At 53.5% G+C, this 14,635-nt stretch overlaps 1 protein-coding gene across 5 annotated transcripts in view; it reads right to left on the reverse strand.

The window, feature by feature from the left end:
• Positions 1-1,021: 1,021 nt before the first annotated feature.
• KCNA2 (potassium voltage-gated channel subfamily A member 2) overlaps positions 1,022-14,635 on the reverse strand; it is a 14,608-nt gene continuing 994 nt past the window's right edge. For 2 of the 5 annotated variants that reach the window (XM_040471269.1, XM_040471270.1), the window contains exons 2-3: positions 12,756-13,094; positions 1,022-12,305 (exon numbers count right to left, since the gene is read on the reverse strand). In XM_040471269.1, the coding sequence (XP_040327203.1) occupies positions 10,644-12,143 (1,500 nt within the window). In that variant the 5' untranslated portion in view covers positions 12,144-12,305; positions 12,756-13,094 and the 3' untranslated portion in view covers positions 1,022-10,643. Of the gene's footprint in view, positions 12,306-12,755; positions 13,095-13,562; positions 13,582-13,612; positions 13,792-14,550 lie in introns of those variants that run through there. The other 3 variants (XM_040471267.1, XM_040471268.1, XM_040471271.1) reach the window with 3 other exon arrangements.

Raw genomic sequence — 14,635 nt, forward strand, 5'->3', positions numbered from 1 at the left:
AGCCCTATTAGTCATCATTAGTCTGCTTGGGGCTGTTCGGAGAAGCCTAGAGCTCTTCTGCATCCTTCACAGTTCCCATTCCATGCCGGAGGAAATGCCCCTGCCCCAGCAGCTGTCCTCAAAGGCTCTCATCTATCATGCTCTCCCTTGTCACCTCAGTACGTGCTACCCGGAAACAGCACCTTGTGCAGGTGCGAGCAGGGTTGGGGGGCCAGCTGCTTTGGTGGGTCAGTTTCCCAGCGGGGGAGTATGGCAGAGACCGTGAAGGGGACATCATTAACAAGACACTAGGGGCAGAGTGGAGTGTGCTTGCCGGTGATTGAATGTAAGGGCTTCTCGTACCCCACACCTTGGCTCCTTTTGAGCCATCTGAATGCTGGGCAGTCCAGCTATGGACCAGATTAGCCCTTAGAAACAATCAGACAGATGAGTCTCCGCAGTGAGTGTGTGTGTGTGTGTGTGTGCACGCATGTGTGTATCAAATCTTTTCCAAGGAGGTGCCACTGCATCAGTGAGTTGCTAGAGAACCAGGCCTCTCCTCCTGGGCAGGCAAAGGTAGATGGTCTCCTCACTTGAGTGCTGACAGCATGGTTGATCCAGACCCCTGGGCACCAGCAGGAATGGGCAGAAGTGGGAGGGGGTTTGAGAACCGGGCCCTCAAAGGTGGGTGCAGCTGGAGCTAAATGAGGGGGTCTGACTGCTCTTGGTTTTCAAACAGGGTCCCCCTTCCCCACCCATGCCCCAGATCCACAGAAGATGCAAGAAACACGCATATAATGTGAGAGGAGATCGCAAACCCCCACCCAGTGTCCCATCCACATTCTCTGCTTTGTGTGCACTGGGCCCTCAGGCAAGGGCAAATGGGCACATGGCCCAGGTGGCCCCTGATGCACCCAGGAGAGCCCTCGCCTATCCTGCCCTGGTCTCTGGCGGGGCCCTCGAAGTGACGGCGGGGCAAGCTCGAGTGCATGTCGTAGGGATGATAATCCGGTCAAGCAAGAAAGAAGGTGGAGACAATCCGTGTCTGTCAAAAATTTTATTTTATGTTTTCATTTCACACAGAATGATGTTAAAATAAATCCTCAGTAATATATATATTTATATACCTATTTACTTGTGTTGATAGTTACAAAAGACGGTGGTGCTCTATGAGGTCTATGTACACCCATGATCAGGGGGACAGACAATGTTCATCGAGGCATGTATGTACACACATATGTATAACCTATGTACAAATATCAGACCCTACTGACACAGGAACTCTCAGCTGCAGAAGTCCGGGGCGGGGCAGTGTTGGAGGGGCCGAAAGCTTCCAGAATATGTCAGCAAGAATGATAATACCTATATATCTTGTGCGATGCAGTTACAGCTGGTGTCTAAATTTTCATGAAGCAAACAACTAGTTAAATGCCTCCCGACTCCCATGAGTCTTCCCCACAAGTCCTGCTCCGCCTTCAACTCCCATTGGTCCCCAGCCTCTTATCACCATGGAGACCCCGGTTCCCTTTCGGCATCATCCTTACGAAGCTTTACCATCAGCCTTGGAGTTCCTTCTCCTATCGATCCCAGGGAGGCTTATTTATCTGCCTCTGCTTTTTGAGTTTACAGCAATTATCAGAGACAGAACACGGGAGGGCAGCTGCGGAGTCATGTATGAGCAGCAAGGAAGCCCGAGCAAACCCTAATTAGAGTCTGTGCTGCATGAGCCTAAGTGAGCGGCCATTTCCACATTTTATATACATATGTGTGTAATATATAAAATCTCCAGAGACAGCCTATATCAGCACACAAGCACACAGGTCTAGAGAAAGCATCCTGCACCCATGAGCCTTACAGATGCGTCCCTGCTGAAAAGGAGAGAATCCTCCTTGATGGCTGGCACCATTAATTCCGACTGTCCCAAGATTACCCTCAGCGGAGAGAGGGGTGCAGGAATGCAGAAACCCAGGCAGAGGCCAATTTGGCCAGGGCATTGTTTGCTCAGCAGGCTGGAGCTCGATCATGGGACTTTCCAGCTTCCTGGGGCCCTTCAAATGAAGGAATCATCCAAGCACGACAACAAAAGGAAACTGGGTCGTCGGATCCCACGTGAAGGCAGAACTGGGGCAAGCACAGAGCATGTTCAGACCCTCCAGAGCTGACACTCACCCTCGCCAACGCCAGCCAGCCAGCCAGCCAGCCAGGCCACTCTTGCTCTTCTCTCCCATTTCCTAGCCTGCAGCTGTTTGCTCTTTTCCAGCCCTACCTGGCAGGTCACAGTCCTTGCCCTGCACTTCAGAAGCAAAAGAGGCAATAACGTCAGCAGCAGACGCGGAAACTGCTTAGGAGCAAAGCGAGGCCCTGGATATTCCCTCCCTCCCAGCCCTACCTCTCGCTTCCTCTAGCCGCCCTTGTACAAACAAGGCAGCCAGTGTCTAGGGAATCCTTTTCAGGGAGAAGCAGGGCTTGGAGCCTCTCACGAGGACTGAGAAGAGACACGGGATTGAGTCCTCTGTGTAGCGACTGAAGGTCCTAGCACACAGCCACGTCGATGCTGCCCTCGACTATCTAGATGTTGCAGCAGCTGTGCACGGTATTATGTAACCACACCCGCCCTGTGCATCCGTCACGGGAATGATGCGGGGAGTTCTCAGCTGCGAACTCATCTGGAACATACCTGACTATTTTAGGCGTGCAGAGGAGCACAAAGCGTTTCATCTGTTTCCACGCTAGGGTTCACTCAACGTAAGAAGTGGCCATCCAGACAGGCTGCCTTGACTGGCCCCGTTGACCGCTCATCAGGCTAAGTCTGGGTTATGGGCTTCTACCACATGATCGTGGCCAGTGTGGCCGGACTGGAGGGCTGCTGTGAGCAGAGGGAGGTGGCAGGCACCCCCGCACTTCCTCAGTTATCCCAGGTAGCAGTGGGGAATCCCTCCCACCCACCCTCGTCCGGGTAGACTGCATACAATCAAATGCAGGACGTGAAGCGGAGCTCTCTACCGTGCATCTAAGGTGTTGCCGGGGAAGATGGAGAATGAGAGCGTGGTTCAGCTCAGAGCCAGCTGCTTCTCCAAAGAGGCAACTGAATTACAGCTGCTCTCCTGCCCAAACCTGCAACCTACACTTGGTCAGAACGACAGGGTGAGTTTGTTAGTTCTATTGGTCATCACACAACTTGCCTTCCAAGGGGCAGAGGGGTTCTTTAGATCTTCATCAACACCATTACTTGTAGATCTGTCAAAATTCAAGCCTAGGATGCCACCCATGACAAAGGGAAAGCCTAACAGATCCGTCCTGTGCTGCTGCATCATCGGGCTCCCACCCCTAAGAGCCAAAAAGTCTGGAATAACTTTTTTGGCTTCCGTGGTGAGGTTACAGCCAACCAGGGCAGGCAGAACAAAGGATAAAGCACCTGGCCCTTAGATCAGACTTCCCTTTTATCCCTGAGTCAGGCAGCCACCTGGGAGGGAAAGGAAAGAGGTGATCCTGGAGCCCGATCATTTGTTATGATAAGAAGTGCCTTCTAGAGAGGTTCCTACGCAGAAGAAAGAGAGCTGAACTGGGGAGGTGGCAAGAATGCAAAGGAAGGTCATTTAAAAATTCAAAGAAACGCAGTTTATTCCTTGGATTGCCAAACGTATTCCACATTAGTGAAGCTAAGGGGATCGGTCACTGTATAATTTTCAAAACAATGGTATACATATATACATATACTATACATATATACACGCAGATATATGTATATATGGAAAACCTCTGATAACTCGGGACCAATTAACCCAAACCTCGATTAACACAAGAATTACGTTTTCTTACTACACTTTCGGTAGAAAGACGCAAATGACAGCCAGGGCATTCTCTGCTGAGCCAGGACGTGCCCACATGGTCAACTTCTGGGTACGCCTCGCGGCCAGCATACATTCAGCCTATCTCTTTGGTCTCCTCCGCCTGTATTTCTGTACGATGAGCACTGAGGTTTACGTCGTTGACCCTGAGCAATGCAAGGTCTTCTGTCGTCTTCAAACACTCTACTTGCTAAGGCAGGAAAGTTTATACTAACCTACTTAGGAAATGGGTTTCTTTCTTTCTTTTTTTTTTTTTCAATAGCGAAGGTTCCCACACACGAACAACCATAACTGTAAAGCAGCCAAGCCGCCCCCTTCCCTGAGGATTTCCCCATCAGTTTACTGAGGTTTTGCTGTATTACACGTGTAGAGAGAAAGGTGGATTGAGAAGCCATGGAATGGGACCCTGGGGTTGATTGTCCAGTGTGGATATTTAACCTCACAGATTTTTCTTCAGCAGAGGGGGTCTCTTCTGAAGTCCCCAGTTATGTGTGCAAATATTTGTGCAAGTGCACACGGTAGTGGGTTGGGGGGCCTTTGCTTCTCTACTGTCATGCCCTAAGCACCCACTTCCTGTCCCTGTAGACCTCCACCCCACGCAGTCCCTTTGGTTAAGCAAATCAGCTTATTTAGAAGGACAGCCAGAGGGCAACTCCCCAAATCTGCCCAGGCTACCCATCCCAGGTACGAACCTCCAGGCCACATTCCCCCAGCATCCTTCCCCCTGGGGAGGGGAGGAGGCGAGACAAATGGATCAAGTAATGGCTTTTAGTGCATGGAAATGATCTTCTGTAATGGCTCAGGATGCTTTATTCTTATCTATTGGTAAGTGCTTTCCTGCAGGGTTCCATTACACCCCTCCAGATTGAGAGTCAACGAGATGGGCTGCCGTGAGGTCACTTCAAACTCAAGGTTTCAGTGCCTACAGGTTGCGAAAATGACATGTGAGAGCTAACAGACAGGGGCAGGCAGGAGGGAGAGAGGAACAGAGAGGGAAGTACACATGAGAAAGAGAGAGACAAAGAAAGCCTTTGGTGGTGGTGGTGGGGGGGGGGGTTCCTTGTGCATACTTGCACCTCTGCATACGTTTACATTCCAAAGGAGAGTCAGGGCCTCAGAGGACAGGAGCCACGTGAACACACGGGAAGAAGAGGGAACCACAGACAGTGAACTAACAACGCTCAGAAGCCAAGGGCATTATCTGATAATCCAAGTACTATCACTTTTCAGTCCTGAGAATGTGGTTTTGAAATAGCTATTGCTAAAGAAAACAGTCGCCATTTATTTTATTGCACTTTTCCTCGTTAAAAATATTTTAAAACACAAACCATGAGAGATGGAACTGAGCTTTGGTGGGAAGGGAAGCAGAAAGAAAGGAAAAGTGAACCGGTTTAGTTTGAAGAAGAAACCCATCCCAGCTTGTAGAGGACCCTTCACATCCTGCTTGCTGCTTTGATGAGGACAAAGAGCTGGTCTCAACAAGGGAAGACTCTGAAGATACAGATGATGGTCACACTAGCCATGTGGACACCTCCCAGCATCCAGCGCTCTGCTAGGTTAGCTCAGGTGGCTAATGACGTTCGGGGTTAAGGTCGTGAGTTCAAGCCTGGCGGTGGACACTTTGCCGAGGCTGGGGAACCCCCACTGTATAGCCAAGGAGCACCCCCGGCATTATAGCCTACGTGGACCAGCCTCTCAGATCAGGCAGCCATCACCCAGATGGAGGCTGTTATGATAATGGGACCCAGAAGAGCCAGAGCTTGGGCAGAGCTCACCATCCCAACTCCTGGGTAAGCCATTCAAAGCACCATGCTCCTCCTGTCTGCCACGGGGGCTATGCGATTTGCAAACTGTCCTCTAGTCTCCTTTGGGGAAAGTCAGCCTCGCCCTCTTTTCGCCACTACTGTGGGCTGCACTAAAGCCCCAGCTGGAGACTTCTTCGGAGAGCACTGCCCTCTCTCAGCGTGAATTCGCACTGATATTTTACGGCTAACTATGACGAAGTAAGTTGGCCAAAGTCCTCACTACAATGGAATGAGAGATCCAGGGACAGCAGATAAGACAAGCCAGTCCTGCAACCCTCCTCACATGAAGCAGCTGCACGAGCGCTCAGGCTGGGGTTCAGGCCAACAAAGCTTTCACGGAGCCCTTTCCACATCAAGCCAATGGAGTCTAGAGCCACACTCCCTGGGGGCCCCTTCCAAAAAGTTAACCTCCTGTTGACATGCCTTGTCTATCCTCAGAAGTCCAGCTCAGACAGAGAGAAGCAGAGAGGAAGGAAGACAGTGTGTCAAACACCACAGAAGCTTCGGGAAGCAGAGAGCCTTAATTATGTCCTTAGTTAAGTTCAGCTCCTGCAAAGTTTACTCTGAAATTTGACCTTGTCCTCCTGACCATCTCCCCCACCTTTCCTGGACTTCTTTCTCTTTAGCCTCCTGCAAACTCCAACTTTCTTGAAGATTTGAGCTCACGGAGACACCTGCTGAAGCTAAGGGGGAAATTGCTGCCCTGACTTGGGAATACGGGAAAGAGCCAGCATATTGCACCAAGTGTGCAAATTTGAACCCCTCCCCCATCCATTCCTGGTGCTGTTGCTTCCTCTGTCATTCGGAGGAAAGCGAGAAGGGACGGCCACAGGAGTAGAGACTAAGATGCCTGAGCCTGACACCTGACTTCCATTCCCAACTTCCATTTGAGGTGGAGCCTTTGCTAAAAAGCACCCAGCTCTCAGCTAGTCCTAGCGGTGGGAAGCGGCAGCTTGGGGCGCAATCCAGACAGTGGGGAGTCTCACAAAGCATTCAAACGTGGACTTAGAATATAGGGTAAAAATCAGGCCTTCTAAAAAACTGCTGTTTGCTTGTGCGGCATGAGGTTCACATCCTTAATCGTGTTTTACTTAAAGCACACTAATTGTGTGCGTTTCCCCAAGGCGCAGCCATCGGATGGGAGGTGGGGCATCCGGGCAGGGGCCCAGCAAAGGAAAGGAGCATGCCTGGGATTGAACACCCACAGAAGGGACTCAGGAGTTGACCCCACTGGGCTGATGCCCAGGAGCAAGTGAGATGCCACAAGCAAGGAAAAGCGGTTCATTTTAAGAGACAAGTCTACGTCTGGTCTCGACTTTCTGACCCACTCCTGACAAAGCCACTGGGGGATGGAAGGACAGGAAGGTCTGTGGATGTTGGGGGGCATCTTCACTCTGGTTTTGGCCCCAGGTCCCTGCAGTTTCTTGAGCCATCAACGGCTTTCAAGAGAATGGAGCTGAATGTAGACAGCCTAGGGGTTGGGAGCAGGGGAGCCCGGGCTAGGGGGCTGCCCGTGTGGACTTGCTCCCAAGGAAAGGTCATGGTGAAGGTGTTAGGCTTCTGGCTGTCCCAGGTCCTTCCACACCCGCGTTTCTGGTGGGAGGAAGGTGAGTGAGTAGAAGCCCTCTGAGACTCCCAGTCTTAATCAGAGTTCTGCTTGACAACGGGGGCCCATCTCTCTGCTTCAAACCTGGGGGTTACTTCTCTGAAATCTGGAGGTGGGAGAAAGAGAAGAGGGTAGGGGAAGAGGCTTCTTGAAGGCTACTGAGAGGTACAGATGCAGGCTAGGGAAAAGTGATGCAATTTCATCTGTTGTTTGTGTCTATTAATTTGCAGCTCTGGGGGCAGAGAAATGGATCTGAGTATATGTGCACGCTCCCTGTGAATCATGAGTGGATGTGCTTGGGTGTGTGTGCTGTATCTTCTGTGCCTCGTGTGAGTAACTGCATCGTGGGTATAAACCGAGTTTATGTGTATTTTGTGAGCATAAACAACATAAAGTGTCCTTGGTATATTTCACATCCATACCCATCGTGTCCGTGTGGTTTTTATGCATTTTGCATCTGAGTTGCGGGTAGGTCTTTGCACATGGTGTTGGTCTTTTGTGTTGTGTTCTGTGTTGGTGAGTGCATTCCAGGTCTGTGCCGAATGTGCACGCTTTGGATACGGGTGTAGCGTATCACCTGTGTGTGCCCTTTTCATTAATTGGTGCGTGTGCATTTTGCGTTTGTGTGTGGCAACAGTGTATCTGTCGATTTGGGGCTGGGCGTGCACGTGTGTGTGCCTGCACCTGTGAACGTTTTATGGTCCCAGGTCAAAGACACTGGGATAAAAGGACTACCCCCTGACGGAGGCCTTAGGTACGGACTGTTTTATCATCTGTTCCCCTAGGTCTGTGTCCTCCCCACCCCATGTCTTGGGAGTTCAGCACCACCTCCCATGAAGGAGAGGAAGAGAAGCATAGAGGCTTTGCGCTGGGCATGGGGTGTCCTGCAGATACCCGGGGACGTGGGTGACCAGGAACTAATGAGCACCCTGGGCCTAGCACCCTGAGCTGGTGCCCCACTCCCCCCAGGTAACTGTAGGTGCTCAATAGCCAACAGCGAGGCTAGGGCTGGAGCCACGACTGGGCAGCCCGACCGCACAACTCACTGTGTTTGGGAAATCTAAGCCATTATGTTGAAAGGAAGAAGCCCAGTCTGTGAGGCGAAAGCCTCCCCACCTCAACCCATTCCAGGGCCAGCCTGAACTCTACCTTTAGGCCGTGCGGTGCTCATGCACTCTCAGTCTGTCCTGGGGGTGGGGAATGAGTCTCTATCCACCCCATTGGTTGCCAGTTCAATGAGGAGAGAGTTTGAGCCTGGCAATCCACATGACGACTGTGGGTCATCTAGGGTCTCCATGCCTTGGTCCTGGACTTCAGAAATTTCCACGTAGAGCAAGCTCCCTTTCAAGTCCAGACTTGTGGCATCTCGGGTCCCCAGAAGCCCTCCTCCTGGTGTCCTTGCTCTGAAGCAGGCAATCCGTGCTGGGTCTTTAGGGAAAGGTTCATTTAAAGTGACTGATGCAGAGCCAAGTGACAATAAAGACCAAAGAGGGCGGGGAAAGATGACAACAGAGATGATTTAACATGATGTGCTGTAGAGACAAGGCCTGGGGCGGGTCTGGCCCAGGGCAGCTGGAGCTGGGAGGGCCGTGGGCCCTTGTGCACTCGGTAAGACAAGCTTCAGCCCCGGGAAACTGAAGCTGCAGCACATGGAGGGCAGAGAGACAACTGTAACATCGAAGAATCCGTGAAACTGGAGTGTCTGAGGCAATGGCAGCAAACCCAGGCCCAGTCGGGTTACCGATGAGAGAAATTAACCCATTAGGCCTCTCAGACGACCAACCCACCAAGCAGTGGATTTGCTCCTGAACCTGAACTCCAGAGAATGAATATGTGTGTGTGTATGTGTGTGTGTGTGTGTGTGTGTGTGTGTGTGTGCGTGTGTGCACAAACATATGCACACACGTACGTATGTATGTATATAATACATAGTATATACATACATACTCTAGTGCACATAGTCAAACACATGCATAAATTGCCCTGTGTCCAAAATATTGCATAAGCTTATACAAGGTTCAAATGCAACTTTTTTTTTTCCTATAGCTAGCTAGGTAGAGGAACTCATGAAAGAGATACTCAATATATATTTATATACACTGGATCCACAAATCCGCCTGTCCTCGGGACCAGATGCCCTGGTCAGCTATAGAGTCATGCCATAACCAAGGTTAATTCCTAAGGTGCAGTTATATGAGGTGTTCAGGCGCTGTGTTCCCTGCTCACTTTCCTGGCTTCGCAGAGGTCTGTGCCCCAGCTTGGAAGAACAGGGATGGCGTGGGCTGGAGAGCCAGAAGTTTTGGTTCCCCGTGCCAAACAGTCTCTTTTTTTTTTTTTTTTTTTTTCTCCTGATTGAGGGCTTTTGTCCTCCGATGGGGGGGGACAAAACCCTAGTTCAATGCCACTCTGGGGCTATTAATACTCTAAATATGAATACTGTGTAGGCTACTAAGAAAATAGGTTATCTCCTGTGTTTTAAATATTGAGATTCATGCAAGAAACACCCATGCAGCTCTATCGCATCACTGGTAATTTCACTGCGGTGTCAGTGCCGCTGGCACGGCACTAGGAAAGCAGATGTCTGCAAACTCCAGTGTAACGAAGAAATCAGACGTGTTGTGTGACCCTGAAGCCTGCAAAAATGGTGAGATCTGAAGCCGAGAGGTCCCTTGGCTTGCTAGCTTCTCCCCATAGGCCTAAGAGCAAATGTGAAACTTGACAACTCACATTCGGCCATACTCACCGTCCCTCCCCCCTGGGGTTCCCTCACATCCACACTGCAGAGAAAAACCAAATGCAGCATTTTCCGTTACGAAACACAAGCCTCCAGACCATCCACTTGGCAACTGCAACTCACAAAGCCCAGCCCGTGACACAGAAAGTAATTCCAATACACAGGCCTGTGCGTGCTTTTCGATGCAAAAATGGGAATGACCTTTTGCACAATTACCAGCGCTTTAGAGCTAAGCCACCATGGTTTTCCTCTGTGACGGGGGAGGTGGGCTCATATGGGATGATGGTGCCGGGGACCCGGAGGCTGGGGTGGGGGAGGGGTGCATCTCCCGGGTGCCGTGTGCATCTAACTTGGAAGGGAAGGTGGCATTGAGGTGGTGGGTTATGTATTTGATATGAGGTGGCCCCAATGTGTCCTTCTGAAATTCTGGCTCCATGGGTGACCCCCCCTGTTTGGAAACCCCTAAGCCGATGATGAAGATTTGCATGAAAGCCATGGACAGATACTCTGTGCTCTAAATCCAAAATCAAAAGATCAAAAAGTCACTTGCACGACTATTGCTTTCCATGCAGAACCAGATACACACTGTAGAACACACTGACTACAATGCAGGCTATTACGCAAGATCTGCATTAGTTCCATGGAGCTGCGAGTATGGTAATGGGTTTCCATCAGACATCAGTTAACATTTTGGTAATATTCACATAGTTTGTATTAGCCAAAGTGCAGTTGGCCGTTTTCAAGTTTTCCTCTCTAAAGTCCTCGTTACTGTTGTTTACCCCCTCCTGGATCTCCATGTAATCAGACTTACTAATGGTAGAGGCACTTCTACTTTTCTTTAGGTCAGGGGAGGATGGGATCTTTGGACAGCTCGTCACTTGCAGGTACTGGGCCTGCTCCTCTCCCTCTGTCTCCCGGTGGTAGAAGTAGTTGAAGTTGGACACGATGACGGGGACCGGTAAGGCAATGGTTAACACACCTGCAATCGCGCATAGGGAGCCCACGATCTTTCCCCCGATGGTAGTTGGAACCATGTCTCCATAGCCTACGGTTGTCATGGAGACGACTGCCCACCAGAAGGCATCCGGGATGCTGGGGAACTGGGAGTCTCGCTCATCGGCCTCTGCGAAATAGACAGCACTAGAGAAAAGGATGACCCCGATGAAGAGGAAGAATATCAGGAGGCCCAATTCTCTCATGCTGGCTTTGAGGGTCTGACCTAGAATCTGGAGACCTTTGGAGTGTCGAGACAACTTGAAAATCCTAAAGACTCTTACCAACCGGATGACACGGAGGATGGCCAGCGACATGGCCTGCTGGCCCTGCTGGGCATCCTCCGGCTTCTCGGCCAGCTCTGTCCCCAGGGTGATGAAGTAGGGGATGATGGCCACGATGTCGATGATGTTCATGATGTTGGTGAAGAAGCCGGCCTTGCTGGGACAGGCAAAGAACCTCACCAAGAATTCAAAGGAGAACCAGATGATGCAGAGGGTCTCTACGATGAAGAAAGGGTCAGTGAAGGAGGTCGACTGCTGGTACCCGATGGTGCTGTTGGAATAGGTGTGGAAGGTCACCCCGCCGCCATGCATGTCCTCGTTCTCATCCCGGAAGATGGGCAGTGTTTCCAGGCAGAAGCTGACGATCGAGATCAGGATCACCATGACAGACACGATAGCTATAATCCGGGCAGGCCCCGAGCTCTCTGGGTATTCAAAGAGGAGCCACACCTGCCTCTGAAACTCATTTTCGGGCAGAGGACGCTCTTCCTCTTTGATATAGCCTTCATCTTCCCGAAACATTTCCATGGCTTCTTCTCCCAGCTCATAAAACCGAATCTCCTCAGAGAATATATCTAAGGGCACGTTCACAGGTCGCCTCAGCCGGCCCCCAGACTGGTAATAGTACAAGATGGCATCAAAGCTGGGGCGATTCCGATCGAAAAAATACTCATTTCGGAGGGGGTCAAAGTACCTCATCCGCTTCTTTGGGTCCCCTAAGAGGGTCTCTGGAAACTGGGCTAAGGTCTTCAGCTGGGTCTCGAACCGCAGCCCCGAGATGTTGATCACCACCCTCTCACAGCACTCGTGGTCTGCCTCGGGGTCATAGGTGTCCTGCGGGTGCCCGGGGAGGGCAGCAGCCTCGTCCGCTGGCTCTCCGGTGGCCACTGTCATAATTGGGGCTGAGAGAAGGGCCTCACACTATGCCTTCCAGCTGCCTGGTGGCAGGGAGCTCAGGGTACCGCTTATGGCCCCAGGAAACACAGAAGCATTGGCCTGGGTTCCTGCAGGAGAGCCCGTGGGCTCTCTGAGAGCTGGAGAGACAGCCTCGCTTGGCTGAAAGACAGAGGCAGTTAAGGACATGAGACCACTCGGCATCGGCAGCCCGACCTCGGTTGCTGCTCCTTGTCTCCTACCTCTCAGCCAAGAGTTCAGAAATATCACCACCACCACCACCACCACCAAAAAGCAGAACTTACTTTCACCTTGTAACCTGGCTGGGGATCAGAGAAAAGCAGGTGGCAGGCTCTCAAGAAAGCTCCGGACTGCCCTGCACTGGGGGAAGGTGGCTGGTACAGGTCCCCTCTGCACCGCACGGGCTTCGTGTAGCACAAGCCCATACTAGAGGCCGGAAGGGAGCCCGCTCCCAGGCACTGAACTCGTGGTTTGCAGACACCTGCGCTCGGGGAGCTATTCACAGTGGTGCATCTGGGGCCTGGGTCTCCCGCGTCGCCCCCACTCCAATGACTCTACGCATGGCTGTTATTAAAGAATAGACTGATTTACCTGGCAAGGCAGGAACCTGAAGCTCTCTTCCTCGCAGAGCTGATCAGATACTGTGGGAATCCTAGATACACAAATAGGCAGCCCGGCTGCCCATCACGCCTTCTCACTTGAGCGAGAAATAATGGTGAGTCATTCTGGGCAGGAGGGCAGGCTCCAGGTCCTGGAGGTGAGCTCCAGAACTGGGCTGGCCTGGAGGGGCAGTGGAGGGCCTGGCCAGGGACACGCAGGACTCCAGGGCAGCTGAACTTGGGTCCGGAGCCTTTGGAAGGAAGGAGGCAAGATGCAAAGTTCAGCAAAAGCCAGAGTCCTCCTGGCTGTCCTCAGGAGGTGTGACGTTGCCTGGAAAAAACAGCAGAAAGGTGGAACCGTGGCTCTTGGGTAGCTGGTGCCAAGATTTAGGAGGGCTCTGGCGGCTTTGCCTTCCGTGCCCACCTTCCATGCTGGTGTCACACCTGAGAGCTACCCCTCAGCCTCCCAGCCTCCTCCGGGGCGGGCTTCCATCAGCTGGAAGCATTTTTCTCCCAGGGAACAAGCCTTCAGGCTCCGCTGGGCCTGCCTCCTCTAGGGGCCTCCCAGGGCAGAGCCACAGATCTCCCTTGGTCCTCAGCAGCCATCTGGAGGGACTCTGGGCCAAGCCCTCCAGCCCCTAGGTCTGAACACAGCATCTCCCAAGGGGAGGGCTTCCTCCTCCACGGCAGCCGGACTGTAAGCTCTGACCTCGACCGGGTCCCGGAGGAGGAAGAACCCCTCCCCCCCCCCCCCCCCCAACACGCACTCCTTCAAAGCCCATCTAGGGAGATTCCTCACACGGAAAGGTCGATTCTACAAAAGCTGGCTGGCTTGGTCCCAGGATTTACTCTCCCTCGGGGATGCCTAGGTTGCAGGCTTCCCTCCGAGCAGGGTGGCATTTGATCTAGGCAGGCGCCCGACCACCGATTTCTCCCCAAGAGAAAATCCCTCCCGTCTCGGCAGGGAGCGCAGAACGAACGCCCGGCCAGCCCGGCTGCGAGGCGGCTTGGCAGCGGCGAGAGGGGGAGCCTGGAGGAAGCCGGCTTCCGGGCTGGCCCCCTGCCGGCCCAATCCCTCCGCCCCCAGGGCGGGGAGGGGTCTGGGCCCTCTCCCCACCGCCCGGACTCCGGCCGGGATTCCGCCAGGCGCGCCCCGCGCTCGGTTCCGCGCCTGCGGACCGGACCCACCAGCCGGCCGCCGCTGCGAGCGCCGCCTTAACCCCTTCCTGCCCGGCTCCCGCGGGCCCGAACGCAACCCGGCTCTCTCGCCCCTGGGGTCCATCTCCACCCGAAAACAAGGGAGCCCGAACTCTGGGGGTGGGGAGTAGGGTGCTGCCCCAGACCTCCCCTTCCTCCTAAGCGCGGGGGCTCCCCCGCAACGCACGGCTCCCGGAAAGCGGAAAAGCCTTGCCCCGCCGCAAAGCCGTTTTGATTTGGAGCCGGAGAGGGGAATGCAGGCCGGCGTCCCAAGTGGCTCGGGTCCGACCAACCGGCGCTATCGGCCAGACCCGGTTCTGCTGTCAGCTGCACTTCCCATCACCCGCCCGCGCGCCTCGCTGCGCCCACCGCCCGCGCCGCGCGCAGCCCAAGGGTCCCGAGCCCATTCCGTGCCCTCTCCTTCCGCAGGGCGCCAGCCCCCCCCCCCCCCCCACCCCCCGCCCGGGCCGGACTCAGCCCGAGGCTGCCGCGCTGCGGGCTGCGCCGCCGGTGCCCCGCAGCCCCTCTGCGCGCCGCAGCCCGGGCAGGGGAAGCGGCCCGCGCAGCCCACCGCCCCGACACCCATTTACCCTTCGCGCTGGGCACCCGGGGCCTCCATGTTCCTGGCTGACCGCGAGCGCCGTGACACGGCGGCGGCGGGCGGCGGCGGGGTGC

This window comes from Herpailurus yagouaroundi, unplaced genomic scaffold, assembly GCF_014898765.1.
Source record: "Herpailurus yagouaroundi ecotype Mexico unplaced genomic scaffold, PumYag 77, whole genome shotgun sequence".
Lineage (NCBI taxonomy): Eukaryota > Metazoa > Chordata > Mammalia > Carnivora > Felidae > Herpailurus > Herpailurus yagouaroundi.